Consider the following 26,232-nt stretch of genomic DNA (forward strand, 5'->3'; position numbering starts at 1 on the left):
CACACTGGTCCTGGGTTCTACCCCTAGGCCTCCAAAATAATAAGCAACAATGATAACGGTGACTCCAAAATCCACCAGCTATGGCTAGAAGCAAGAGGAAAAGCTCACAAGGAAACACAAAGAAGGTGATTCACTGCTGCTAGCCTGTTCTCTCATCGCCTTGCCTTGGACCTATCTCCACTGGTTTCATTTCTAATGATAAAGAAGTCATTAAGTGCAACTGAAACCTATAATCTCATATTAAGTCAACCAAAAGTAATTATAAAAGTCAAGGTTTAGCAGGTAAAGCTCAAGGTAAAGCAGGTGGAGTACCTAACCCAATGTAACAAAGCTTGGCCAACGTCACAGCTTACTTATCTACTTTCAGCAGCCAGCAGCCACTCAATGCGAAGACATCAGAATTTCTCAGCCAGGAGCATACTAGCAAGACTCCTTCTACACATTCCATTATACATCATCCCACAATTTCCCTTTAAAAAAATAAATCAGCTTTCCCTTGGACAAACAAATGCCTGAAGATATTTGATCCTTACCACCTAATGCAATGCAAATACTGGAAATATGAAATTTTCTCTATGAGGGAGGAAGGGTGGTGGGGAGAGGAAGGACACAGTGTTCTGAGGACGTGTGTTTTAAAAGTTTAATTCAAGAATTCTTAAGATATCCAATCATCAGGAAAGATTAAGAAAAAGCCACTTAAAACTAATTTACTTCTCTAAAGAATTATCAAAACTCCCCAACATACCAACAAAACCATTATCTGACAGGTTTTCAAAAAGGCATAAATCTAAACCAGTCATCCCTTACCGCCACATCCGTGAACCCTCCAGAGCCCGAGCGGTCCCAATGTAAGAAGGCGGCATCAGTAAGGGTGCACCCCAGGGTGAGAGCCAGAAGGAGCCAGCACAAGTGGTCAGGAAGGGTGTAGCCCTGGAAAGCAGGCTTCCCAGGAAGGCTGCAAGGCAAGACAGGTGTCACTGCCCGCAATTCTCTCGGTGACCACAAAACCATCCAGTGACAACAAAGCAGTGCCAACAAGAAAGGTGAAGAACCACGAATCCAGAACGAGGTTCAAGGCAGAGCCTGGATGTAAGCCTGGGGAGGGAGAAATGGGCCACTCTGCAGAGCTCATATGACACACACAGGTCTAGCAGCTGAAGCAGTGCCTCACTGGCAGGGAGGGAACCGACTTCCGGAACACATTCCTGGGAGAAAGACTTGTGGACATTGCCTAGCCTCCTGGAGATATGGCAAAGTAGGCCCCAGCTACTGGCACAAATTCCCATCACGCCTTTAACACGTCCAGGTACAAAGGGGAACATCACATGCACACTGAAAATAGAATAAAACCAAAGACACACCAGGCAAGATTTCTCTGGCTCAACTACCCAATGGTGGCCATAATTAAAAACTCAACACTAGGTCAAATAAGATGGTTCCAGATGTTACCCAATAGCATTGCCCAGCAGGCAAGTGTGAAACGGTGACCCTGGACCAGCAGCCAGCAGGCCCATTGCTAATGTGCTCAAGCTTTGGCGGGACAACATCAGCCACATGCCAAGTGGTGCTGAGAATCAAGAAGAGGACAGATGCCCCGGGAGAGAACTGTCCAAGAGCAGACATCGAGGGGCAAGTGGAGAGGTGAGCCACAAGGGCAGGACCCACAAGGTGCCCCTGACAAGGGAGCGCCCCTGTCCACCAACCATTGCCTGCCTTCCCCCAGCTGTAAAATAGTGAAGCCATGACTTAATAGCTGAAATGTCCTCTCTGAGGGGGAACAAGCCACAGGGGAGTAGTGGAAAGAGACCCAGTAAACGAGGAGAAACATCAGACAGGACAACAGCTGAGCACACCTCAAAGTGAAAAGCGTGGTGGCAGAGGAGATGCCCGGGGCCGCGGAGACCAAGACGGAGCAGCCGGAATGTGCTCTCAAACACTAGAAGACATTCACCCACAAGAAAGCTTCCCGGAGACGTGAACCCTGAACCCAGAAACCAACAAGTCGCCAAGGCCGAGAACGCTCACAGCTGCTCCCGCTTACCCACAGCAGAAACGCAAGGAAGCAGGACAAACGCAATATCTAAGAGACTGGGGGAAATTAGGAAGTCGTATATCAATTTAAGCAAAAAGTAGACAAACCAAGCCCAACATTATTAACCACAGGGGAAATGCTTATCAAAACCCATGAGCCCGTGGCACACACCTAGAATCCCAAAGGCTCCAGATCCAAATTCATGGCCAACCACAACAGCTTAGCAAGACCTTGACTCAAAAAATAAAAATAAAAAGACTGGAAATGTAGCACAATGGTAAAGCACTCAATCCCGAGGACCAAAAAAAAAAAAAAAAAAAAAAAAAAAATCAATCCAATTGATTGAAAAGTGTGGTTCTACTGAATAACTGTTGTTTAAAAAACAAAGAACAGGTGAGGAGAAACTAGAAACTTGCTTTAGTACTGTGAGAATGTACAACGGTGTAGCTGCTTGGGAAAAGTCTCAACAGTTCCCCCAAAACAAAACCAAACCACAAGAAAAAGTTTCTTGAAAGGCCAACCAGAATTCCTATGTGACCCAACCTTCCACTCCAAGAGAAATACAGCATCCACAGAAACACTTAGACACAGACGTCACAGCAACATTACTCCTAACTGTCAGAAAGTAGAAACAACCAGCCGTCCATCAACTGACCCAGGATAACAAGGTAGGGTGTATGTGTACAATGGCGTATTCTTCAGTGCTATGGTTTGGGTCTTCAGCATCCCCCAAAGGCTCAGGTGTTAGGGGCTTGGTTCCCAGCTGATGGCACCCCTGGAACCTTTAAGAGGTAGGGACTAATGGGAGGAAGACATGTCACCAGGGTCACGCCCTAGGAGGGAATAGTGAACCCTGGCCCCTCCTCCCTCTCTGCATCTTCTCCACGGGGGCAAGTGGGTGAGCCACTCTGCTCCTCCACATGCTCCCCCACGATGCTCTGCTTCACCACAGGTTCCAAATCAGCTGTGGTGGTGCCTGCCCATCTTGTGCACATACTAGAAACCAGGGAGCTGCACGGGTGGGCAAATTGCATGGTATATGAATTAAAGTCAATAAAGCTTTTTTTTTTTCTTGTTTTAAGTGGAAAAAAAGGGGGGGAAAGGAGTGAGGGAAACACACACACACACACACACACACAAATGTGCTTGCTGATGGGACAGTCTCTCCTGAGCAATCATACGTGGTAGTACAGGGACGCTGACCCTATGACTCAGTAATCCTACTTCTAGTTATCTACCATCCTGGAGAAACAAAAGATTCATCTTCATACAAAACAGACTGTGAATGTTTAAAACAAACATGTTTGAAAACAATCAAATGTCCTTAAAAGATGAATATGCATATCCATCCAATTGTGTGTCATTCAAAAATTAAAAAAAAAAAAAAAACTAACACCCACATGAACATGGATGATTCCCACAGGCACTACGCTAACTTTAAAAAAAAAAACAACAACAACAACAACAAAATACTGTGGGCTGTCATGTTCCACTTATGGCATTATGGACATCCAAAAGTGTAAGGAAAGACCACTTATTGCCAGGGGTTGATGGTTCAGGAATTCTTGTTCTGTGCCCTAGTGTAATAATGTAGCCTAGAAGGAGCTATATGTATGCTAAAACATGGAGAACATATATCCAAAAAGGTGGGACTTGCTGTGTGTAAACACTAAAAATAATTCTGCAGGAGGGGAAAATAAACCCGGACACAGTACACAAAACAATGTCCTATCCACTAAAGACACACAGATGTTGAGACAGAGAAAGGTCTTGTCTAGATCAATGGCTGCAGTGACAAAGTGTAAAATCTGAAACACTCCACTATCCTCCCTCAAAGGTCCATAGATGGAAAGAGGGAAAGAAACGCAAGTCAACGGCCAACAATCCACTTAACAGAACAAAACAGCCTGCTGAGTGGCTCCAGAGCTGGTCCAGAGTCAGAGACTACCAGGGTCACACCACGGCTCATTCACATGCCTTGAGAACCACAACTCCAGCCGTGAAACACTCCCATAAAGTAAGTAAGTAAGTAGATAAATAAAAGAAAGGGATCAGCAGCTCACCTGAATTCTCGCCCATTAACTTTTCTAACACACAACATCAAGATGAAGACTCAATAACCACTCTGACCATGGTCACAATATCCATTTGCTAGAAAAAATCCAAACACCAGCGAGCAAATGAGAACCTCCAGGTGAAGGTGAATTTTCAGTTGGAGTACAGTGTCCCAGGGAGAAATGCAACGTGTCATGAGCCCGCCCGTCTGTGAGGAGTGGGTGGCACCCACCAGACCACTGCTGTCCACTACAAGCTGCTCAAGATGAACCCCTGGCCAGGGGAGGTCTCAGTGAGTCCTGGGTACAGATTGCCATGTAAATACTGACCCCTTCAGTCCATCACATGGTCTACCTTTTACCCTGCCTTCCATCAGAACAGAAGAAACCCAGTGAAGCCTCTCTCAGACACCATCAGCCAAGTGCTGCATGAGACTCAGTATCGCAGCCTAGCATGCGAGCAGTGCACCTCTGTCATGAGTTTCTGGGACATATCAGCCATGATGCTCAAAGCCCACACGTGCTCTGGCAAGGAAAATCAGGTGGGCAGACCAAGGTCTCTGAGATTACCTGTCCCAGTCTCCCAAATGTCAGCCAGAGGAACACCATCACTGGCACACCCACTCTGTGAACCAAGATCACAGGGCAGAGCTTTCTCAGCAGGCTGCTGCTGACATTGGGCTGGGTAATCTGTGCACGACAGGATGTGCAGAAACGCCCCTGGCCTCCACCCCTAGATGCCAACAGCACTAGACAAGAACCTCTGCAGACACTGCCACAAGGGTCTTCAGGGTGTGGGGCACCTGGGTGGCGGAGGGGGGGGGATGACAAAGAGCTACAGGGCACATTTAGATGGTCCACATTTTCCCAAATGTAGACCAGAATAGGCACAGAATGTCCTCCAACAAGACAAGGACCTCTCCATGTGGGAGGGTCGAGACTTTATTCTCTGGCCCTTTAAAGATGGTTTGTTGACTCTGGTTCAAAAAACCTGCAAATCCTCTCCCATAAGTACTAAAATACTAGTGTCTTATTTTCTCCACCTAACTGAAAATACTGCTGGAATTCTATCTTTGAGAGGAAAATAGACACAAATTTAAAAGGTATCGTGGTTTGGTAAGAATTTCTGAGGTGTAGGAGATTTTGCACTTCAAGGGCATGTACCTGAAGACAGACATTCGGAAGCAAATGACCCATTGGTATTCCTAAATATGCCTGAAACCAAAGGGTTCAGGAGCATGGTTTTCAAGAAACAGCTGGGAGAAAAGCGTAAGTGAAGATCTGGTTTAACTTGTCCTAAAGGACTATGCCTGCTGGCACAGTGGCCAGGCTGAAGGTCCCGCTGAGATTCAAAAAGATCATGGAATTGTAACGCAACCTTCAGGGCAGAAAACCATAGGAGGGGTGTCCCCTGGAGATAAGTACAGTAGGCTGAGTATATCCTACTGTCCACCTAGGATGGCCTGAAAGTCAGGGGAGGCTGCTGGGAATCATGGAGAGGCAGCCTCCCCCGTGGAGACGCCAGCCCTTCACGCGGTATCTTTTCCCATTTCCATTCATCCACCCGGCCTCCTTTCACTTCATTCCCTGAGAGCAAAATGACTGTTTTTTCATTTCATCAGGCACTACCTGTTTTTCTGCCCCCTCCCTTCCCCAAAGGAAACTAGAAGTCTAAAAACTACAGCTTTGAAAATTACTCTAAAAGTGTGCTATTTTCTATAATGTGCCATGTCACCAACACTTTAGCAGAATAATTTTATTTTCTAAAATTCATTGAGGGACTTTCCCTTAATAGACTCTAGTGAATTTTTTGGGTAAAACGATCCTGACAATCTCTGAACTGATGAAAATTACACGTAAACCAGGGATCTGAATCCACTATTAGACAATTACTCCAAAGTTCATAAATACAAAAAAAAATTAAAAAATAAAAATTATGGCAAATAAAGATTTGAAAAGCCATTTATATTCTTTTTTATTGGGCCTCACACCTGATTTGCTTCAATCTGGCTTGATGTCTGCGACCTAAGTAACATTATAAAAGAGCATAAGAAAGCCCCCATGTTCAGCATGCTGACAATCAGTTTCAGACTAATGAGCTGAGTTATTCGAATAACTTTTCTCATATTAATAAAAAAACATAGCCGGGCGCAGTGGTGCACACCTATAATCCCAGCAGCTCCGAAGCTGAGGCAGGAGGATCACAAATTCAAAGCCAGCCTCAGCAATGGCAAGGCACCAAGCAACTCAGTGAGACCCTGCCTCTAAATAAATATAAAATAGGGCTGAGTATGTGGCCCAGTGGTCGAGTGTCCCCGAGTTCAATCCCAGTACCAAAAATTATAAGAAGAAGAAATTATCATTTGCTAAAAATTAATTACATGCAAGGCACTTTACAAACACGACCCAAACTCTACAGCAATCCCATAAGATCAGGGTATTTACCTGCATTTGATCCCTTAGCAAGTCAGTGGCAACATGGTAGGGGATGCTCCAAGACGAAAACCCTGGCTGTGACCATCGGGGAACCTGATGGAGGGTCTGGTAGGCTGGCGATCCCCCCAACAAAATGCCTAGAGAGTCCACTGCGGGCAGAAGAGGTGTGGAATCCCACATTGTGCCCACCTCACAGTACCCATCTTAAGTCCTCACTAAAAACATACTCTCATCACTCCCTCTCTTGTCCTGCACACCCCACCACCAACAAACATTTTCATTTTGATCTTATGGATGGTGTTTTTGTGGTACAAGAGTTGAGAGATGGAGACTTCTGGTTAGCATTCCAACTGTTTGACTTCCCAAACATTAAACACTTAGGCTACAATGAATGAAGCTGAAGGGTGCGTGATAATCTTCAAGACCTTTCCAGTCCTCACATCCAACAACATAAACAAGAATTTTCAATATTACATCACTGTCCCTCTCTCCCTGGCTGTCATACTTGTTTTTTGTTTGGTTTGGCTTACGGGGAATTGAACTCAGGGACACTCGACCTCTGAGCCACATCCAGGCCCTATTTTGTATTTTATTTAGAGACAGGGCTTCACTGAGTTGGTTAGCGCCTTGCTTTTGCTGAGGCTGGCTTTCAAATCTTGATCCTCCTGCCTCAGCCTCCTGAGCCACTGCAGGTATGCACCATCCCACCCAGCCCTTGTTTTGTTTTTAATCTTGGGCAACAACATGCCACAAAGTGATCTAAGATTTGATCATGGCTACACATCAAAATGAACCTACCTCCTGGTCTGCAGTAATATTCAGGACATTCTGACCATTTACTCTTTTTCATCTTTTTTGCTGGTCTAGATGAATGAAGCCAAATATTAACCACGAAACCTTTGAATGCTGACCCAGCAACGAGGACGCCAGCTGCTGGTATTCATTCTCTCCTTTGTCCAGTCCTGGTATGTAAAAGTCCCTAAACATGGGGTGAGATCCTAAGACCCCCTCTCCAGTCCCCTCGTAAAGAATGAAGAACTTGAGCTCTGAACAGTACCAGCTTTCAAAGGGCAATGGGGACCACAGGCAGCACAAGCAATGCCAACCTGGTCTAACAAGCCACTGTCTCCGCCTCTTGCCCGCCAGTCAGGACCACACTAACGTCCTAAGCTACCAAGGTAACGCGAGACTAGTCTGGCTGTCACAGGGTCCTCTTGTGGGCCAGGGAGTCCATGGAATTCTATTATGTAAGAATGGGCAAACAGGATTACAAATCTGGGTTCCTGTCCTGGCTGACTGTGACAGTTAATGCTGTTTATGAACAGCAGTTCATGTTTTAAATAAAATGACAATGGTCTTTAACATGATTTACGAAATGGAAGGCAACCTTCCACAATGGTGGAGATGTTATTCATGGTACTATTTCCTAAAGGACAGTCAGCCTGGTAAAATTTATAAAATACAAGATAAAATTACACAAACTTTTAGTCTGACCTGAAGACAGTCAGTGGAGAAACCATCCCATGAGTTATTCCATTTCCTTTAAAGTTCATGTCTTTGGGAAAGACCAGCCATGTGCACTGAGCCCATTTCTCCACCCACTAAACATGCAATTCAATGACATTCCCAGCCTCTCACGTTAGATGTGGTCAGGGGTGTTCTGGCCAGGGCAACATGGACAGAAACGGCATGCTCTGGGCCAGGCCTGAGCACATAGCCTCTCCTACCAGTGAGCCTCCACTGACTTAAGATGGACAAGCACAGCCAATGTGCAAGTCAGAGGAACTGGAGGTCTTGGATCAGAGTTTGGAGGGAAAGAGCCCCCAAACCAGGGCAACCTGTGAGCAAGAGAGAAATTCATACCTGAGTTATTATAAACTTAAGGAGTTTATGACAGCAGTTGGCTTTATGTCAACTAAATAAAATTCACTGGGCAACCCTGAACCAAGGTCAGGTTGCTTTATGATGGTCCAGAATCAGTGATTCAGGCAAGAACCAGACAGACTGGACAGGACTCTAGGTATGTATAATCAGAGCCACTGTAAAGCCATCTACCCCCACAATTAGTAAAATCCTGCTGCAGAGTTGAGGCTGAAGACATGCGTAGCCACTGAGCCCTAATTTCCAGTTACACAGCAGCTGAGCTAAATCACGACACTCTGAGGATCTACTACACAACAGCACAAACCATCAACGCCAACTGGGAATCTGCTGACCACCACTGCTGCAGAAACCTGACAGCACACGAAGCAGTGCAGCACAGATTCCAAGCTGAGCTTGCTCTTCTTAGAAATCTAATATCCATTCGACCTTGGCACTCCCCTGTGGAAGCTGCACGTGCTCTCCTTCTGGTCATAAGAAGGTTTGCGGTGCCTCCCGGCTGCCTGGTGAGTGCCACGCTGGGGCACCAGCATGCAGCACTCACTCTGGGCACTGGCCTCCTTGCTCAGCTCTCACTGGTCCGGTTTTCTTGGTTTGACCTCACTGGATACTTTCACTGAAGGTAATTTACCTTCACTACAAGGCACTTTAAGAGAGGAGGTCTCAACAAATCCAACCAATTAAGGAAGGAAATTAAGACTAGGTACCTACTTGTTATGGTTTGGATAGGAGGTGTCCCCCAAAAGCTCCTGTGTTAATGCAGGAATATTCAGAGGTGAAATGGTCGGTTTGTGAGCTGTGACCCAATCAGTCCATCCTAGTTTGGTGACTGACAGGTGGCGACTGTAAGCAGAAGGAGGTGGGCCAGCGGGGGCGTGCTCTGAAAGGGTACATCCACCCTGTGGCCCCTTCTCCTTTCTCCTCTGCTACACCCTCCCATCACGTTCTGCTCACCTTGGGCCCAGACCGGGAGTCTGCTGGCCATGGACTAAATCTCTGAAAATGGGAGTCAGAATAAACTGTCCTCCTCTCAAGTGGCTCGTCAGGTATTTTGGTCACAGCCGTGGAAGGCTGACTGAAGGTACTTCCACATTCTTATTTTCCATTTAATTTTTACAACAATGGGTTCTTGTTTGTTTTGGGTTTTTGCAGTGCTGGGACTAAACCCAGGATTTTAAGCATTCTACCAATGAACCACATCCCTGGCCCTGCAACAATGGGTATTTTCCATTTTACAAATCAGGAAGCAAGGAAGCTTTAAAAACATTTTTTTTTTTTTCACTCAAGGCCACACACCAAAGTAAATGATGGCAAGATTCAAGCCTGGTGACATTTGACTCCAAAACTCACTCCCAATTCAAAATGCTACATTTGAGCTAGCCATGCCATATTGCTACCATTTATAGAATGGAAAATAGTATTACCACTCAATTTTGATTTCCTTTAAATATTCATTTTGGTAAATCAATGGTTCTCAGAATTTCCAACCTTCAGCTAATACCTTCTTATTCACATTTCCACAAAATCAAAACCTATATTATCCCTTTTTACATCAGAGCAGGTTTATTAAGCAGATAGATAAACTCACAGGAGAGACCCAATCTTAACCATCCAGGTGTAGTGCTGCTTTCCTCGGGAAATAGTCATTTCTACCTACCATGTTTTGATTTCCATGAGAATTATTTCAGAATTGATTTCCAAAACTCAGTTTAAAAGATACTACACATTTGTAGCTCATGAAATGAACACGTCTAGGAACCCAAAACACAAGAACAGTCTTAGAACTTCTCAGGGGAGAAGATGACCCTGCAACATCTAATAGAGTGAACCGGTTCCATCAAGATCAGAAAAACATTTTAATACGATTCTAGGAATAGCATAAAGGCCAAGGATAGTTTGTAGTGCTCTGTTGTTGTAACTTACAGTTTCATATTCTGAGAAGCATAGATAAACTAGCTATCAAAATTAACAATTCTCAGCAACTGTCTTTAAAAACAGCATTAAATTAAATTGCAGTTATGATGGAAAACATTAAGAGATTAATATTCTTAGGCCTGGCATGAGTTTTTATTATTGCTCATAAATCAACCCAAAATTAGGTGATTAACAGTTACTGTGATACTGAGAGACAGTTTTGATGCCAAAGCCCCACCCGGAAATACTCTCTGTTGTTTCTAAGAGAATGTCAACATCAAACACTTCTTGCCAAAAATAAATTTCTTTAGGCGACATTTAAAATGATAGACCATCGAAGTCAGCTTGCTCTGATTGCAAAGGTCACGTCACCCTCCTTCCTGAGCAAGCCTGCTGTGCTGCAGGAGTCCTTCCTGTCCCCGCTCAGCCAAGTGCTGCAAGATGGAAAATGGCGCTATTTTTAAGCCTTACCTTCAAGTAGGATCCATAATATTTGGTTACATAGGGACTGTCACACTGACTCAGCACTGTGATTTCTTGTTGAATGTCCTCTATCTCATCTTCAGCTTCTTCCAGATCAATGATTTTTATGGCAACCACTTTCTGAGTCCGATTGTCAATGCCTTTGAACACCTCACCAAAAGAGCCCTTTCCAATTTTCTCCAGTTTCGTAAAAAGCTCTTCTGGGTCTGCTTTTAGGTTCTGCAGGAGAAAAGAAAAAGAAGGAAAACCTTTATACTTCACAGTGCCATGATCATTTCTTTATTTATAATACTTCAGTCCATAGTCCCGTTTTCTGTGTCATAGTCTGTTTTCTGTGTCAAGGATCAGATGGTTGGAAACACAGTTCTTCAGGGTCAGGACCTAAGATTCCCAGTTCTCACCTACATATGTATATTAGACTGATAAACGTGGTAAACATCCAACAATTAAACAAAATTAAACAATTAAACAAAACCCAATTAAAGAAGAAAAGTAGAATCAAAAGCCTAAATGATTATGTGAACATGCTAGAATGGACATATAGTTTATTGAAAAACCTGTCTGAGCCTGGGGATGTAGCTCAGTGATGGAGCACTTGCCTAGCAGGCATAAGCTCCTGGGTTCAATCCCAACAGCACACTCTTGTCTAAATAAAAATTCTACCCTATCCCCAAAATTACCTAAATCCAAGTGGGTATTTATTAAAACACAGGTATCTATCTACATCAGGCAAGGGTTGGGGATGGGGGGGCAGACAGTCCACCTATAAGGGACTGGTGCAAAGCCCAGTGTCCACCTTCATTTGCACCCTCATAGACAACTGCTGCCTCCACCTACAGCAACAATCCAACCGAATCCCAGAAAACAATAAGCAGCCTGCATTGTTCTCTCACATAAGTGCTGTGTCCTTGAAATAGTCCCTAAAAGTTCTTCACCATCATGAATGGTCAGGCACCCACCCTAGCAGTGCCCCCTGCACAGAGATGTGTGAACAGCTGAGTTCTCTATGGGGGCAGTAACATGTCACCCCCAGGGCATGTGCAGAAGTGATGTGAGGGGCTATTTGTCCAAAACTCGGGCGGGAGGAGGATATTAACATTTAGCAAGCAGAGACAGGTGCACAGAGCTGCTGCACACCTCAGAACAAGGAACACCCCAGTGACAAGCACCAGCCACGAACCTCCCTGGGCATCAAAGGGCTCAAGCCAGCAGCCCTAGGGACACATTCTCCCTTAGAGCAACCCTGCATGCAGGAGAAAGGGGATGCGGAGACAACCCTCGAAGGTCCATGGAGCCTTCAAAGACACTGAAATAGGATGAGAAAGGGTCAGAGAGGAGAGGGAGAGGACTGAAAAGGCAGTAAAGAGAATAAGGGAAGAGGGTAGAGTGAGAAGCCCAGCAGGGCCAAAGCAGGTCCCAGGCACAGGACACAGCAGTGACAACCAGAGAGTGAGCGAGTCTTGTCAGGCGCCCACCCCTCACCTGCTGGGGGAAGAAACACTCAGAGGTCCCAGCAAGCACTGCCCAAGGGAACCATGGGAGCAAGCCAGCCTGTGGCCTAATGTGGGAGCCTCACTGGGCCACAAAGTGTCCCCGCTCAGGAAACAAAACAAGGCACAGCGATAACGCAGGCACCAAGTCACAGGCGGAGGGGCAGAGCCTGGCCCACGGAGACTGTGCACCCACAGTGAGAAAGCTCAAAACCACTGGCCAGGAAGGAAGGACACATACAAGAGAGACAGTGACACTTAAAACTGGAAGGGGACGTCCTATGGAGCCACAGCCTAACAAATACCAGCACCACAAGGACCAGAGGCCAGCGCAGACGCCTTGGCTCATGGAAAGCTACACACAGTCATGGGGCAGCTGAGGCTCAAGCCCCCAGGGCTTCCAATAAAATGCTGCACACGTGGCCACGGCTGGCTCACACGGAGCCCTAGCGTGCTTCCTGAGCTCCTGCTGTTCTCAGTGGTGGAGAACTGACCAGGGGGGAGCCTGAACTTGTATTCCAGGCTTCGGAAACAGCCCAAGTGCCCTGCATCTGCCAGAGTCTGTGACAGCAGCCAGAGCCCAGGACCATCAATTCACCAGAGTGGGGATTATTTCTGAAGCTAGTAGGCAGCCCTAAAATATCCCGTTACTTTCAAACCTGTCAGGTACTCCAGGTGAACACCCTTCAAAGTCACTTTGGGGAACTGGGAACATCCCCAAAGGTGGCCAGAGAATCCCAAGTGGGTACCTGGCACCCTCCTCCCCTGCATGGTGCCTTGAGTCCAGCCTCCGCCCTCCTGCACAGCCCCGGTGGTTAGGATGGGGCATCTCCTCTTCAAAATAACGGGACAGAGGAGAGTGGCTGCTGGCCACTCCCAGCAGTTACCATGTCCATCTTCACACCGTCCCCCTTACCTCCTTCCCTCCAGGATGAGGTGGGGTGGCCCTCCTTTTCTTCAAGGCCAATCCTAAAAGCTGGGCTTTGGAATCCATCCTTCTCTGCTCCAGGACTCTACTTCAACAGCCCTCTTCCATCCACCCCCCTCCACTGGCTCCCCGCCCAGGGCAGCACGCTCAGGCCTCTCCCATTTCCAAACAAGAGCACCCAGCAGCCTCCACCTTCACACAGCTCCTCCTCGGAAGGTCCTGACAGGCATCCACACCTGCCCCCCCACCCCACCGCAGCCTGGCTCAGCTGCCTCTGGTCACCAGTGACGCAGTGCCCTGCACTTGAGCCCGTCAACTACTCCTCCTCCTGGTAACTTTCCAGTCCCTTGGCATCTAGAACCCTGCTCTCAGCTCTCCTTCCAACCCTCCTACCCCCACCCCACCTCTGGGTTCCAGAAGATCTTTGCGTACAGACCCGTCTAGGCCAGCCTAACTCAGGACGAACCCAGCTCCATCCCAGGCCTCCTGTTTGTGCTCTGCTCCTGTTCCTGGAGCAAGCCCGAGAGGGTCAGGGTGAGGGTCAGTGTTTCCAAACCTGGCTGATCAAAACTGTCTGGGACACCTATTATTCACAAGGCTGTGGGTGGGGATGCACAAAATCCACCTGGAGAGCACTCTAAAAGATTCCGAAGAACAGCCACCTTCAGGGAAACCCGGCACTAACTTCCTGTGCCCAGGACAGGTTTCTCTGCACCAGCTCCTGCCCGGCCTCCAGAGCCTGAGCCCTTAGGACCCATGGCTTGCGAGGTATCATCTCTTCCTGCCCAGACATCTCAAGCCCAGCACTTACTGTCAGAATCTGTACCTCCCCTGCTCAACTGGACATCACCCTGTATTCCTCCACTGCTAAACTGCACTGGGGGTGTCTGGGGCCATGTTTTACCTCTACAACCAGGAGCCTGGGAACCAGGAGCAGCAGGACACTGATGCTCCATGACCCTGAGTGGTAAAGCTACTTTTTAAATGTGGATTTTGTGCAGACATATACAGACACAAACAGGACCTAGGTCAGACATCACAAAGAAGACTCTAACTCAGAGAGACAGAGGGCCTGAAGGGAGGCTGGGGGACGCATTTCTTCTGACAACAGAGAGGTGACAAGGGCCCGAGGCCCTAAGTCAGAAGGCAGCCAGCCACCACCCTCATTCCTAAGAGCAGGTCCTCACACTTCAGCGTGTCAGACTCACTGAGAAGGTGGCTGAGCCACAGGCTGAATTTCCCAATAAGTCAATCTGGAACTTAAGAGTTCCCAGGTGACACTGCTGCTGCTGGTCTGGGACCACCACCCGCAGAACCAACACTCAGAACTGGGGAGAAGCAGGGCGGGCGGACAGTGACTGCCACAGTATGTTTTAGGTCAGTTCCTCTCCTGCTGCCCCACCCTCAAACCAAGAAAAAGAGAGGGGCAGGGGAAGTGGAGGAATCCCCCAAGCCCTTCCAATTCCCAAGGATTCCCACCCTGCCTGTGAGGTGACTGGCACAGCTCCCAGCCAGTGGGGAGACCCAATCAGTCACTTCCTGGACTCCACTGAGGCCCCAGCTCCTGCAGAAGGCCCCCCTAGGCCATCCAGCCTCAACAGGGCCACCAGCTGATGGCGGAGCACCCAGGAAAGGCCAGGACTGCCCAGCGACCCACAGAATCAGGAGAAACAACAAGTCACCAGGTTTGGGTTGGTCTGTTCCTCAACCAGAGACAGAGGGACGCCGGAAGCCAGGTGCAGCCAGCACTGCCAGGCCTGCCTCCACTTCGGAGCCACGGGAACCATGACCATTTCCTGCACAGGCCTCCAGCTCCTGCCCTGTTTGTGGACCCTCCTCCCTCTCGCTCATGACAGCTGAGATGATGGCTCTTCACTAGCTGCCCCCCCCCACCCCACCCGAGCCTGCTGCTGTGTGGGACGGAGGAGGAAATGGCAGGGGAGAGCAACCTTGCATGCCTGAGAGAAGCAGAAGGCAAGCAGCCGACTGCTACCCTAATGGTGCCAACAGGTAACCGTCCCGGTGGTCAGACACCCTACGCTCCTTTGTTGCTCCCTGTGGGACAGAGTATTTCCCCATCCCAGAACCTGGGCTGGCCTCATGACTTCCTATGACACTGTTTCCAGGTGAAGTCCAAAGAGGCCCTCTCAGAACACCCCTGTCAACATGCAGAGAGGCCTGTTCCTGTCCAATGGAGAGAGACACCCAGCCGTGCTGCTCCCCAGGCGACCCCAGCCACAGGATAAGAACCCCAGAGAGTAAGACCCAGCCAAAGGATAAGAACGCGAGCAATGCCAAGAAACACTAATCCCTCACACACGCTCGACCAGGAGGAAGGCCTGTTTCAAAAAGGAACCTTCCTTGAGATTCTGCTGCAATGGAGATCTCCTTGGCAGAAGAAATGCCATCCTGCCAGCCACCTTGGGAACTTCCTTTTCAGGAGGGTTAACCTGCCCTGAGCACTGGTCACGGCTTCAGATAAGGTGCCCCCACCTCCTACCCCCCAACCCCCTCGAGGACTCACCTCTCCTAGAACAAGACGGGGTACACAGCACCCCACTGCTGCACCAGGGGGCACCCCTCAAGAGAAGCCAGGAGGGGCTGCCGGAGGTGAAGGAGGGATGTGGAGGAGCCCTGTGCTGTAGGCCTTCGTCGCCTCCTCTTAGGAGGAGTCTGGGAGAAAGAGACCATAACAAAAAAGAATGCTGTCCCCATCGACCAGAGGCCGCGAGGACCAAGGCCCGCCGGCCCGCCCGCCCGGGGCCGGCACACCCAGGGTGCGCGGGCCCTGCTGTGGTCGGGGTATCTTCTCCAGAGCTCCGCGGAGATCCGGCTGCCCCCAACACAAGGAGGGGACCCTGAAGTGCTGTCTCGGGGTTCCACCCTCGTGAACGATGAAGACCGGTATCGAGGCTGTGGGCCCCCGTCAGGCCTCTTCTGCCTCCTGCGGCCTCTGTCTCGTGACGGGTAGCGCGGGACCCTCACAGAGGCCAAGGCCAAGCTCTTGGACTTCCCAGATCCAGGACTGGAGAAATGTCCACTACCGACCCAGCGTGTGGTATCCCATACAGCAAGAGAAAACTGATGGCGACACTCATCCTTTCTCTAGTCACGAGAACCTTCGCTGCCCTTTAAAGAGCCAGCCCCACTTCCTGCCTGGGGTGGGGGGCTGCCAGGCCAGGAGGAAACCCTGGAAAGGACCCGCCCCTCCTGCTTTGTGTTCTTACCTCTTTCCCCACCCTCCTCCTCAGGACACAACCAGGCCATCTGTCTCTTTATTTCAGTCAGCTAAATTCTCTACCTTCCTCATATTCAATTTTACTCTTGTCAATCTTTAATTAAAAGATTGAGGAAAACCAAGGCACTTACTAAACTATGTTGAGGTCAGGACCTTTAATAACTGACCAAAGTACAGAGAAGAGGCACACCCAGCTCAAAAGGCCCAGGCACAGGCTGGGCTCTGAGAAGGTCACCTATGGAAACACACACCTGGCCAAGGATCATGAGCACCTGAAGGGCCAGGCTCAGGGGCCCGAGAGTCAGCAATCTACAAGCTCCTCACTGTAGGACGGTACAACGCTATTCCAGGTGGCCAGCGAGAAACAAGCCTGGGATCGCCTGGTCACCCATAGCAATGGAAAACCAGCAAGACTACTGTCACCTCTCCACATCAGGGTGAGGGCGGGTCACCAGCACCAGATCAAGGCCCTCGGCCTGAGCACAGAACCACCCAACACTGGAGAGAGTGGCCATGAGCTCTCCAACAAGGCCTGATCACTGTTAAGGACCCCTAAGAGGAAAGCCCCTCTAAATTCAGTTCAGATGCTAAGAAGAAAAATCTGAAAAGACCAAATTCCCATGTAAAATTTACGTTGCCTGTAAATATGCATCTTTTTTAACCTTAAACCTGCTGTGTGCACACACACAGGAGCCCTCTATTTCTTAGTTATCTCTAACGGCTGACCACCTGTTGTGAAGTAACACGCCTCCATCTAGACAAAATGGCAATCAATCCTCAAGGACATCGATGAAAAGTACCCAGCAACTTCCACAGAGCTGCTTCTCCTAGACTTAAGGGACCGCCTCTTCTTTAGTGACTCTGATTACACACACAGCAGTGACAGGATGGGGCAAGTAGTCCTAGAGGGGTCAGTGACAGCAACTCGTTGCCTTGGCAAACATGGAATGAAAACAAGCCCCTCGGCAGCGGACCCCAAGCCTGGTACTGCCGTCGCTACTCTGCATGTGTCCAGATGTAGATCAGCCAACCTAGGAAACCACCCGTCCTCGGCCCACGTCTCCAGTCACCCACACCAGCAGACGCACACAACCCGAGGTTCTTAAAATGCAAAACAGAATTAAAGTAAAGCAACCCAATTAAGCAACATCTAATGTACGTGTACAATGGAATACTGGATTCCAGCCTTTAAACAACCTTTACAAAGACTTGGACCCAAGCGAGAGCAGCACCCAGGAGGCGGAAACCTCCTGGCTGGGCTTAAACCCCTCCTCCACCCCTCTGCCTGCTCTGTGACCAAGGGCAAGATACTCAGTGTCTTTTCTGCTCAGCTTTCTCATCCATATCACAGGGCAGACAGAAGGACATCCTCTCAGCTTGATCATGAGGATTCAATGAGATAGTTCATGGAAAGTTCTTGGCCCAAAGCCTGAAGAACAAGTAAGCACTCAGCAAATTCCCTACTATTACGCTGGCTGTGCAGTATTTGAATCGCAGGGGGAAATGCCTGTGGCATGTTAAGCTTTCAGAGAAAAGTCAGGTACACACACAAATCCACATATAGACTGACAAAGGGCAAAGCATCTGCTCATAGAAAACAGCCTGGGAGAAAACAAAACTTGCAAAGAAAAGACAGAGAGATGAAAATCCTGACCTATTTGAAAACCTATTCAGCCCCATTTGTATTATCATGCTCTCCTCTCATCATTTCAGTGCTTCCCAGTTTACCACCTTTAGCATCTCCAGCCAAAGTCTACTGCCTCTCTCCCTCCCCAACTCCATCCAGAAAGCCCAGAGGCGCAGGACATGGTGGTGCATGCCTGTGATACAGCAACTCGGGAGGCTGAGGCAGGAGGATCCCAAGTTCAAGGGCAGCCTCAGCACCTTAGCGAGACCCTATCTCCAAATAGAACATAAAAAGGGCTAGGGATGTGGCTCAGTAGTCAAGCACCCCTGGGTTCAATCCCCTGTACCAAAAAAAGCCCAGAAGCAAGAGGAGATGGGATGATGAAGTTTACACTCAGTGGCGAAGTTGTGTGGAAGCTGCACGGGCTGCACAGAGACTGGGAAAGTCAGACACTCCATAGGACAAGCAAACACAGGCAACCGAGTCCTCTGAGCAGACCCTTCCCCACCTAATCTGAAGTCTACATACATCCCTGACCCTTGAGGAAGGGCATAGGCACCACAAGCAAACCTAGCAGGAAACCTTTCCTGAGGAAGAGGCAGACGCAGGCCCGAGGCAGATCTGGACTCTGGATGAAGAGGACTCTCACCAAGAAAGGGTACTGCCCGCAGGAACTCTCCAGCCACACAGCAGGTCAGGTCCACCCACCCTGAGAGCGGAGGAGGTTCAAAGGCATGCCACCGAAAAGTCCTCTGAGAAAGGAAGGACAGAGCCCACTTGGTGCCAGCAGGAATCCCTGTGTTCCCAGAGCAGGGCTTAGTGCACAGTGGTGGCCGTGGACACAGCCTTGCTCCCTCTCCTACCATCCTGGCTTTTCCAGATCAGACTCTACGGCAAAAAGCCGGCAAGGGAGCAAGGCAAAGTCAAGTCCCAACAGCAGCTGCGAACTAACGGACTGGCTCCAGAGAACCGTCTAGACCAGGCTGTACCCCCAGTTACATGGTCAGCCCACAACTTTCCAGTTTCAGGAAGACAAGGACCATCCCAGTACAGACCCCTGGCTACCTTCACCCACCAGAGTGAAACCAACCTGGGATCCGCCTGCTTCCACCTTCACTGGTGCAGAGGGCCCGACTTCTAATGATTAAACAGGGGTTTTTCTACTTTGGGGTAATTCAAAAGTAATACAAGGGCTGGGGATGTGGCTCAAGCGGTAGCGCGCTTGCCTGGCATGCGTGTGGCCCAGGTTCGATCCTCAGCACCACATACAAATAAAGATGTTGTGTCTTCCGAAAACTAAAAAATAAATATTAAAAAATTCATTCTCTCTCTCTCTCTCAAAAAAAAAAAAAAAAAAAAAAAGTCATACAAACTCGGTAGAAACCAAAAACCACACTTGGAATTTCAAATCTGAATCTCTCCCCAGGCTAGTGACAGGTGGGAGGCTCTTCTAATGATGCTGGGAGACACAGGGAGCCCGGCACCCAGTCGGCCCCATGAAAACAAGTGGGGAGGACTGACACAGTACAGGGACCCTGCTGCTCCACTGCGGTGCACGGCGGGCAGGTGGCTTCCATGCATTCTCAATTACCACGGGTTTCCTGGGACATGGCCCCAGCATAACTCAAGGGGCATCTGTAGGTCTACCTTGCCAGCTGACGAAACTGCCACCAACAAGAAGGGCCTCCTGAGAGGACCTCTCCGCCCCACACCTGGCCTGCACTCCCAGCAGAAGCCAGAAGACTAGTGTTCCCTGTCACCTACCAGGAGTGAAGCCTGGTCCTCTCAAGGGGCCCAACCTCATGGGAAAGCAAAAACAGCCCAGCCGTGTCAAACCAGGCAGCAGGAACCTGCTGGCTTCAGGAGTAACCGAGTGAGTGGTTGCCGCAGTCTGGCTGGGCAAATAACCGGGAGGTGACAAGCAACTTGAAGGTTGAAGCGGGAACTACTTTATCGCCAGTGAACTCAGCGGGAACTGAGCGAGAACTCAAAGTAGCGGGCACCCAAGGCAGCGGGAGCCGCTTCTCTGCCGGACAGCAGAGGTATATATACCTAACTAATTACACACAGCTTGACTCAATCAACATCATCTAGATACAGCAGTCAGCCAATAAGGAATCCTCACCATCTTAATGGCTCGCTGGCGTTGCTTCACAAACCACTCCTCCTGGCAAAGTGCAGGCGCCATCTTGACTTGATTTGCATCCCAACAAGCGGTGTGTCCTCTGCCCCTCCAAGGGTCCCGGGCACATACAGGGCTCTGTCCTCTGGAGTCCAGGTTTCCACAGCACTTATTATACCCCAGAATCTCTTGAGAGAACTCATGACAGTAGTTGTGTGATGTCTTAAGTATTTGGTGGCGTTAAACCTGAAGAGCTACCGCGTTTTCTTCTGACCATGTCTGGCCCGGCTACCAACTGCAGTCAGACCATACCAGCCTACTCGGGGGAGTGAAGCTAAGCTTTTCTCCTGTTTCATCCATAAAAACCAAGAAACTCTGCCTAAGCTGGTGTGTTTAACAGCTGGCCCTTGTCCATCACGATCCCTGCAGCAGCAGTAACAGCAGGGACATGGCCGGGGCATAAAAGCAGAAGGAAAGCCACTGTCATTTCTGAGTGCTCTCTCAGGACAAGGCCTTTTTTTTTTTTTTTTTTTTTTGATTTTTCAGTTTACCACAGTCACGTGACTTGTCCCGGCACAAAGCCATTCTGGAACCACCGCCAGGGGACTCCAAGCTTGAGCCTGCGGATCAGTCTCCAAGTCCTGACAGCAAGAAAAATAGCACACAGAAGTGAGCAAGAGCCTGGACTGCCTCCTGCTGGGACATGCAGCTGCACGACCTTGAGCTAGTGTCAAGATGTCCCTAAGACGGAACAAGGACACCTGACAGTTCTGCATCCACTGCACAGGTTTAACAGGGGGGCAAACCGGCCTTGGTAAGAAGGGAAAAGTAGGGCCTCCAGCAAACCTGTGGCAGAGGCAACATGGCCAGTGCAACCCAGCCCCTCAGGACCGGGGTGGACTTCCAGCGAGCCACTCGAGGAACAAGTGAGCTCATCCTCACAGCAGCACTCCACGCCGGGACATTTTTAGAAATCACTAACACTGGCCAAAGCACACACCGACTAAGAATGTGGCACGCACACCACAGTGCAAGACGGCCCCGAGAGATCAAAACTGCTGTAGTCTTAGGTATGGCGGAACTGTGCCAATTTCCCATTTTTTAATACAAATTATCCTTCCCATAAGAGATCTTCAAGCTAATTGCAAGCAAATAAATACCCTGAAAATCCATCTCATCAGATTAATCAGGCCATTAAACTTCAAGAGGTATTCTGTACTCAAAGTAGCACTGGGTAATTTGTCCAAGTCAAGCCTATTCACCCATAAAGGTCGCTCGTCCTAACTTTAAAGATCACTATCAGGGTCTTACAAACAGTCTCCCCAATCTGTCCTTTTTTATAAAATATTTGAACATTTAGAAATATGTACGTATATGGCCAACATAAAGTTTATAAGATAAAGCAAAAAGAACTATAAATAAAAGCCAAATGTCCTTTTACAGGACATTTTCCAGGCAAAAATCCTGTCCCCGGGGCCCTGCTGGGCAGGGGTTCTCCACCAGGGCTGCACAAGGGGGCCTTTAAACACACCAGCATGCCAGCCTGGAACCGGTGCCATCACAATCTCTGGGGAGGAGATCCCAGCATCTGTATTAGCCAAAGCTCCCCGAGACCCAGCAGGCAGCAGGCTCAAGGCCTCTCCGTGGTGGAGTCCAGGAGACAGCTCCACCGCCGCCCAGGCTCCCATGCCAGCAGTGACAGCTGGAAACTTCCATCGTGGCTCGGGCTGCCTGGGAAGGAGGCCCATGGTGAGGGGCCTGCAGCTCCCCTTCGGCATTTCCCTCTCCTTCACCCACACCCTGCCCCATATTACCCAGCCTCACCTCTGGCCCCCAAGAGGAGAAGGATGAACTAGTGGTTAATTAGCATCTCCAAAGTACAAACCTTTTTTACCAAATAAATATCTTTAGTAAATGGCTCCAAGAAGCTCAAGAATTGACAAATTTTTCCAGTCTTTAAATATTCTCTCTCTCAAAAAAAAAAAAAGAGACTTTCTTTGCTAATATGGCCGGGCAGCACGAAGCAAAAGGAAAGCCACTGTCATTTCTAAATGAGTGCTCTCTCAGGACAGGGCCTTTTCTTCATTTATCACTTGTCTGTGATGAAATACCAATTTTTAAATTTGAGGCCTAAACTGCAGGTTCATACAGAAACTTCCCTCCGGGTCACAGAGAACTTCAGTGGTCACTGCAAGTAAGCACCACAGGTCCAACCCACAAGGAATGTCCTTTCCTTGGAGGCAGCGGTTGGTCAGCCTCTCTGGCTCTCTGAAGGTATCACAGGTCCCCACCCCCCGCCCCTGTGCTCTAGTAAACACATTCCCCCGGGTACACAAGTCACTCCAACCCTAATGATCACATGATCCAGAAGAAAACCTGCTCTGTGGTGTTGGCAGGAAAGCAAAGGAAGGGAAGGGAAGGGGAGGGAAGTGGAGAAGGGAAAGGAAAAGAGGAGAGGAGGAAATAAACCGGGACACTATGACTCTCCATGTGTCGGCCTCATATCCAAACCACCAGGACGTCTCCTAACACCCCGATCCTCAACTTAGGGGATCCTGGTGCCAGCACCTACTATCTTTAAATGGCAGAAACTGGTCTCACTAATAAAAAGTAATATGCAAACCAATCTTTAAAACACATTAAAGATGAGGAGAAAGTACCTCCTCATGGGGGGAATGTACTGTGCTGGCCCCAATGTGCGACACATTCCCACCACCTGCTCAGTTACCTTAGCGGGCTGTGGTCCAAGCTCTGTGAGGGCAGCAGCACACATTTGCTTGGGGTCCCTTCCTCTGCAGGGAGGACGATGACAGCCTGCCTGTGCCAAATGCTCCCAGACGCTCCACAGGGCATCTCGTCTGTACCCAGCTTGACCACATGAACCTGCAGTGAGGATGCCATCGTCACACTTTAGGGTGGCCAGGGGGAGTGGAGCAGCGGAGGCCGGGCACAGGAGCGAGCGGAAGTGCAGAACTGCAGATCCTCAGCTCGACTTGCCCCTAGTCACAAAGCTCGGAGCAAGTTGCAGCCTAGGACTCCACCACCCCGAAGCCCCCCAGAGAGGAACCTCGGCCCCTTCCCAGGCCCTCCCAGTGGTGTCCAGTCCCCTTTCCTTCAACAGAAGGCCTACCCGAAAGGCAGGAGGCCCGGGGTAGCCATGCCCAAGTAGGCCTGGACACAAAATGAAGGCAGTTCTGTTAGGTAAGCACGAAAAACGTGATCCCTTCCAAATAAACTAGGGGGTTCACTGGGAAATAAACCCCCGCACCTCAGATATTAAAACCAATCTGCTAAGAACAAAGCCACGGAAAATACCCTGACCCTGCCAGGCACGCAGGCGCCAGCAGCCCCGTTCCCACTTCCAAGGCTCCTCCTCGTGAAGGCAGCGCCTGGCCAAGCTCACCCTGGCTGTCACACTAGAACATTACCACTGGAACCAAGGCCACCTAACTCCTCAAGGCACACCTGCCTTCCCATACGCATCTTATAAAAGCTCATGTAACAGCGGTATCAGGAAAGTGACTCTTCTGGACATCAGTCCAAATGGTTTGAGTATATGCAGATTTCAGCCACTAAGAGCATTCCCTTTACCTGAAAATCCTTTCTCTTTTGGAGGTATTAAGGGGAAAGGGCTGGCGTAGCAATGCTAAGGTCAGAGACAAGGATGATTTGTGACAACAGGAATACATGTAACCTGACCATCACCCCCTCACACACACACACACACACACACACAAAAAGTGTTCCATTGAACATTCTCCTTCAGCCTCCGGTGGGGCAGCAAAAGCAGGAAAAAAGGGGAGCCATCAAGAAGTACTCCATGTTGGCCAAATCCTAAACCCTCAGAAATCCTCAGACTCCGAGCCAAGCCCACTGCCCCACACAAACCCTGGAGGACCAAGAGTTCTGCAGGTGATATGCTAGAAGTGCAGCGTGCACACTGCACACGCACACACCTCAGGGGACCTGGGCCAAATACCTCTGTTGCACACTCTTCTCTCTTTTTAACAATCTTTTTTAAAAGGTAAGAGCCACTCCTAGCTCACGAGCTGACGCAGCTGGCTCAGGGCAGCGGTAGTTTGCCAAGCCCAGCACTAGACTGTCAGATGGCTGCTACGAAGCACTTGGTCCTTTGCCCACCAAACTGGTGATTCCACTGAAGGAACCCAGTGTCAGTGCCAGGGCCCGGGTGACCTCGCAAGCATTTCTCATGCATCACTCCAACAGCACTGGGGAACACACCCTGTGCTGGCACCACCATGGTACCACCATGCTCCCTGGCCTGTCCTCCAGTGCCCACCAGGAAAGGGGGAAAGAAACAGGGCCCCGTGGGCACTCCCAACAGCCTCCAGAGAGTTCTCTGCACACGGCTCTTCTTATCATCACCCCTCCCGAGCCTCAGAGGCAGTACCTGTGCAGGTGAGAGGATGGCTTGAAGTCAGCCCCCTCCTCAGGGACACAGCAAGAGTGAGGACAATCGGCTCTTTAGCCCTTAAGCCAAGGTCAAGGTCTCTCCACTGGGCTTCACCATGACCCCTGCAGACCTACCTCGGAAGAAACAGGCTGTGGGTCAAGGACACTGATTTCTGCAGACAGGGCAGCTAGGTTTCCTCTTCGGGAAATGGGGTGATAGGAGTGGCTTCATCAGAGCTGACCGGGTGCTGTGCTGTTTGGGCTAACTGGCACTGTCACTGCTCTCCTGCTGACGCTCAGCCAGCTCATCCCCCAGCGCAGACTTCACTGGCTGTGAAGCCACACTGGCCCACAGTTCCCATCTCCAGTTTGAGCCTGACTTTGCCATTCTATGAGAAGGCCAGGCAACCTCCGCACAGCTCCGTCCGTGGAACACCCCCTCCCCAGGTAAGCCTCACAGAGCACAGCAGAGAAAACTGCAGAGGGTCCTCTGTCCTTGTTAGGAGCTCAACATCAGCTCCAAGGTGACGTTTCCTGTACTGCATAAAAATCCCAGAAAAACAGGTCCATCATAACAATGCTACCAAGATGTAAGATGATGTCGCAACTTCAGAAAGTTGCTTCTAAAAAGGTTAAACATGAAACTACCATGACATCCAGCAATTTCACTTCTAAGAGAACTGAAAACGTACATCTACACAAGATATGTGTAGGCACAATATTCACAGCCGCATTATTACAGCAACCAACAGGGGAAATGATGAGTGGACATGTGGTGCACCATCCAGCGGAATCTACTCACAACAAAGGGAAGGAATGCCGGACACCTGCTGTGTCACCTCAAGAACACCGCACTATGTGAAAGGAGCCAGGCCATATACTATATGATTCAATTTATAAGCAATAGCCAGAAAGAGCAGAGTTACAGAGATACAGAGTAGACCAGCAGGTATCTTGACAGGGTGGTGGAACAGAGTAACTGTAAATGAGCATCCTCAGAGATCTTACTGGGGAGATTTTTAGAACTTCACTGAGTGGTGCAACTGTGTGCCTAAATAAGGGACTTCTATGATATATAAAATGTATCTCAGCCAGGAGTGCTGGCACACCCATCATCCCAGTAACTCAGGAAGCTAAAGCAGGAGGATCGCAAGTTTGAGGCCAGCCTTAGCAACCTAGTCAGACTCTGTCTCAGTGGTAGAGCACCTGCCTAGAATGTGTGAGGAACCCCCAGCACTCCAAAAACCAAACTACATGTAGAGCTGTATAAAAGAAAATTGAGATATTCCATGTTTTTATACATCTGTCTCTGCCAATGACTGCAAGACCTGCAGGGTGAAGACATGTTCAGCTCTTTCCCCATCATCTGGGACAACACCTGGTATACAGCAGGAGCTGAACTGTCCAGTGAATTAATTTTTTGAGAAAAAGTGTGTTGGAAGTTTGGTCCTCTGTGTGGCAGTATTAAGGAACAATGGAACCTTCCTAAGGCGGGGCCCTGTCTTGCTGCACAGCACCATGATTTACCTAAGCTTCCCCTCCTGTCTGCTCTGCCACTAGCCAACCCCCAACCAGTCACCAGCGTAGGCCACCAAGCAAACATCTGTAGAGCTT

General features: G+C 49.3%; 1 protein-coding gene across 3 annotated transcripts in view; it reads right to left on the bottom strand.

Annotated features, from left to right (window-relative positions):
* The window catches only part of Stk24 (serine/threonine kinase 24), a 100,935-nt gene that overhangs the window by 41,806 nt on the left and 32,897 nt on the right, over window positions 1–26,232 (bottom strand). The window contains exons 1-2 of one of the 3 annotated variants that reach the window (XM_076872740.1): window positions 22,934–23,016; window positions 10,789–11,019 (exon numbers count right to left, since the gene is read on the bottom strand). In XM_076872740.1, coding sequence (XP_076728855.1) covers window positions 10,789–11,019; window positions 22,934–22,978 — 276 coding nt within the window. In that variant the 5' untranslated portion in view covers window positions 22,979–23,016. Of the gene's footprint in view, window positions 1–10,788; window positions 11,020–13,206; window positions 13,289–22,933; window positions 23,017–26,232 lie in introns of those variants that run through there. The other 2 variants (XM_076872739.1, XM_076872741.1) reach the window with 2 other exon arrangements.

The sequence above is a fragment of the Callospermophilus lateralis genome, chromosome 12 (assembly GCF_048772815.1).
Source record: "Callospermophilus lateralis isolate mCalLat2 chromosome 12, mCalLat2.hap1, whole genome shotgun sequence".
NCBI classification, from domain to species: Eukaryota; Metazoa; Chordata; class Mammalia; order Rodentia; family Sciuridae; genus Callospermophilus; species Callospermophilus lateralis.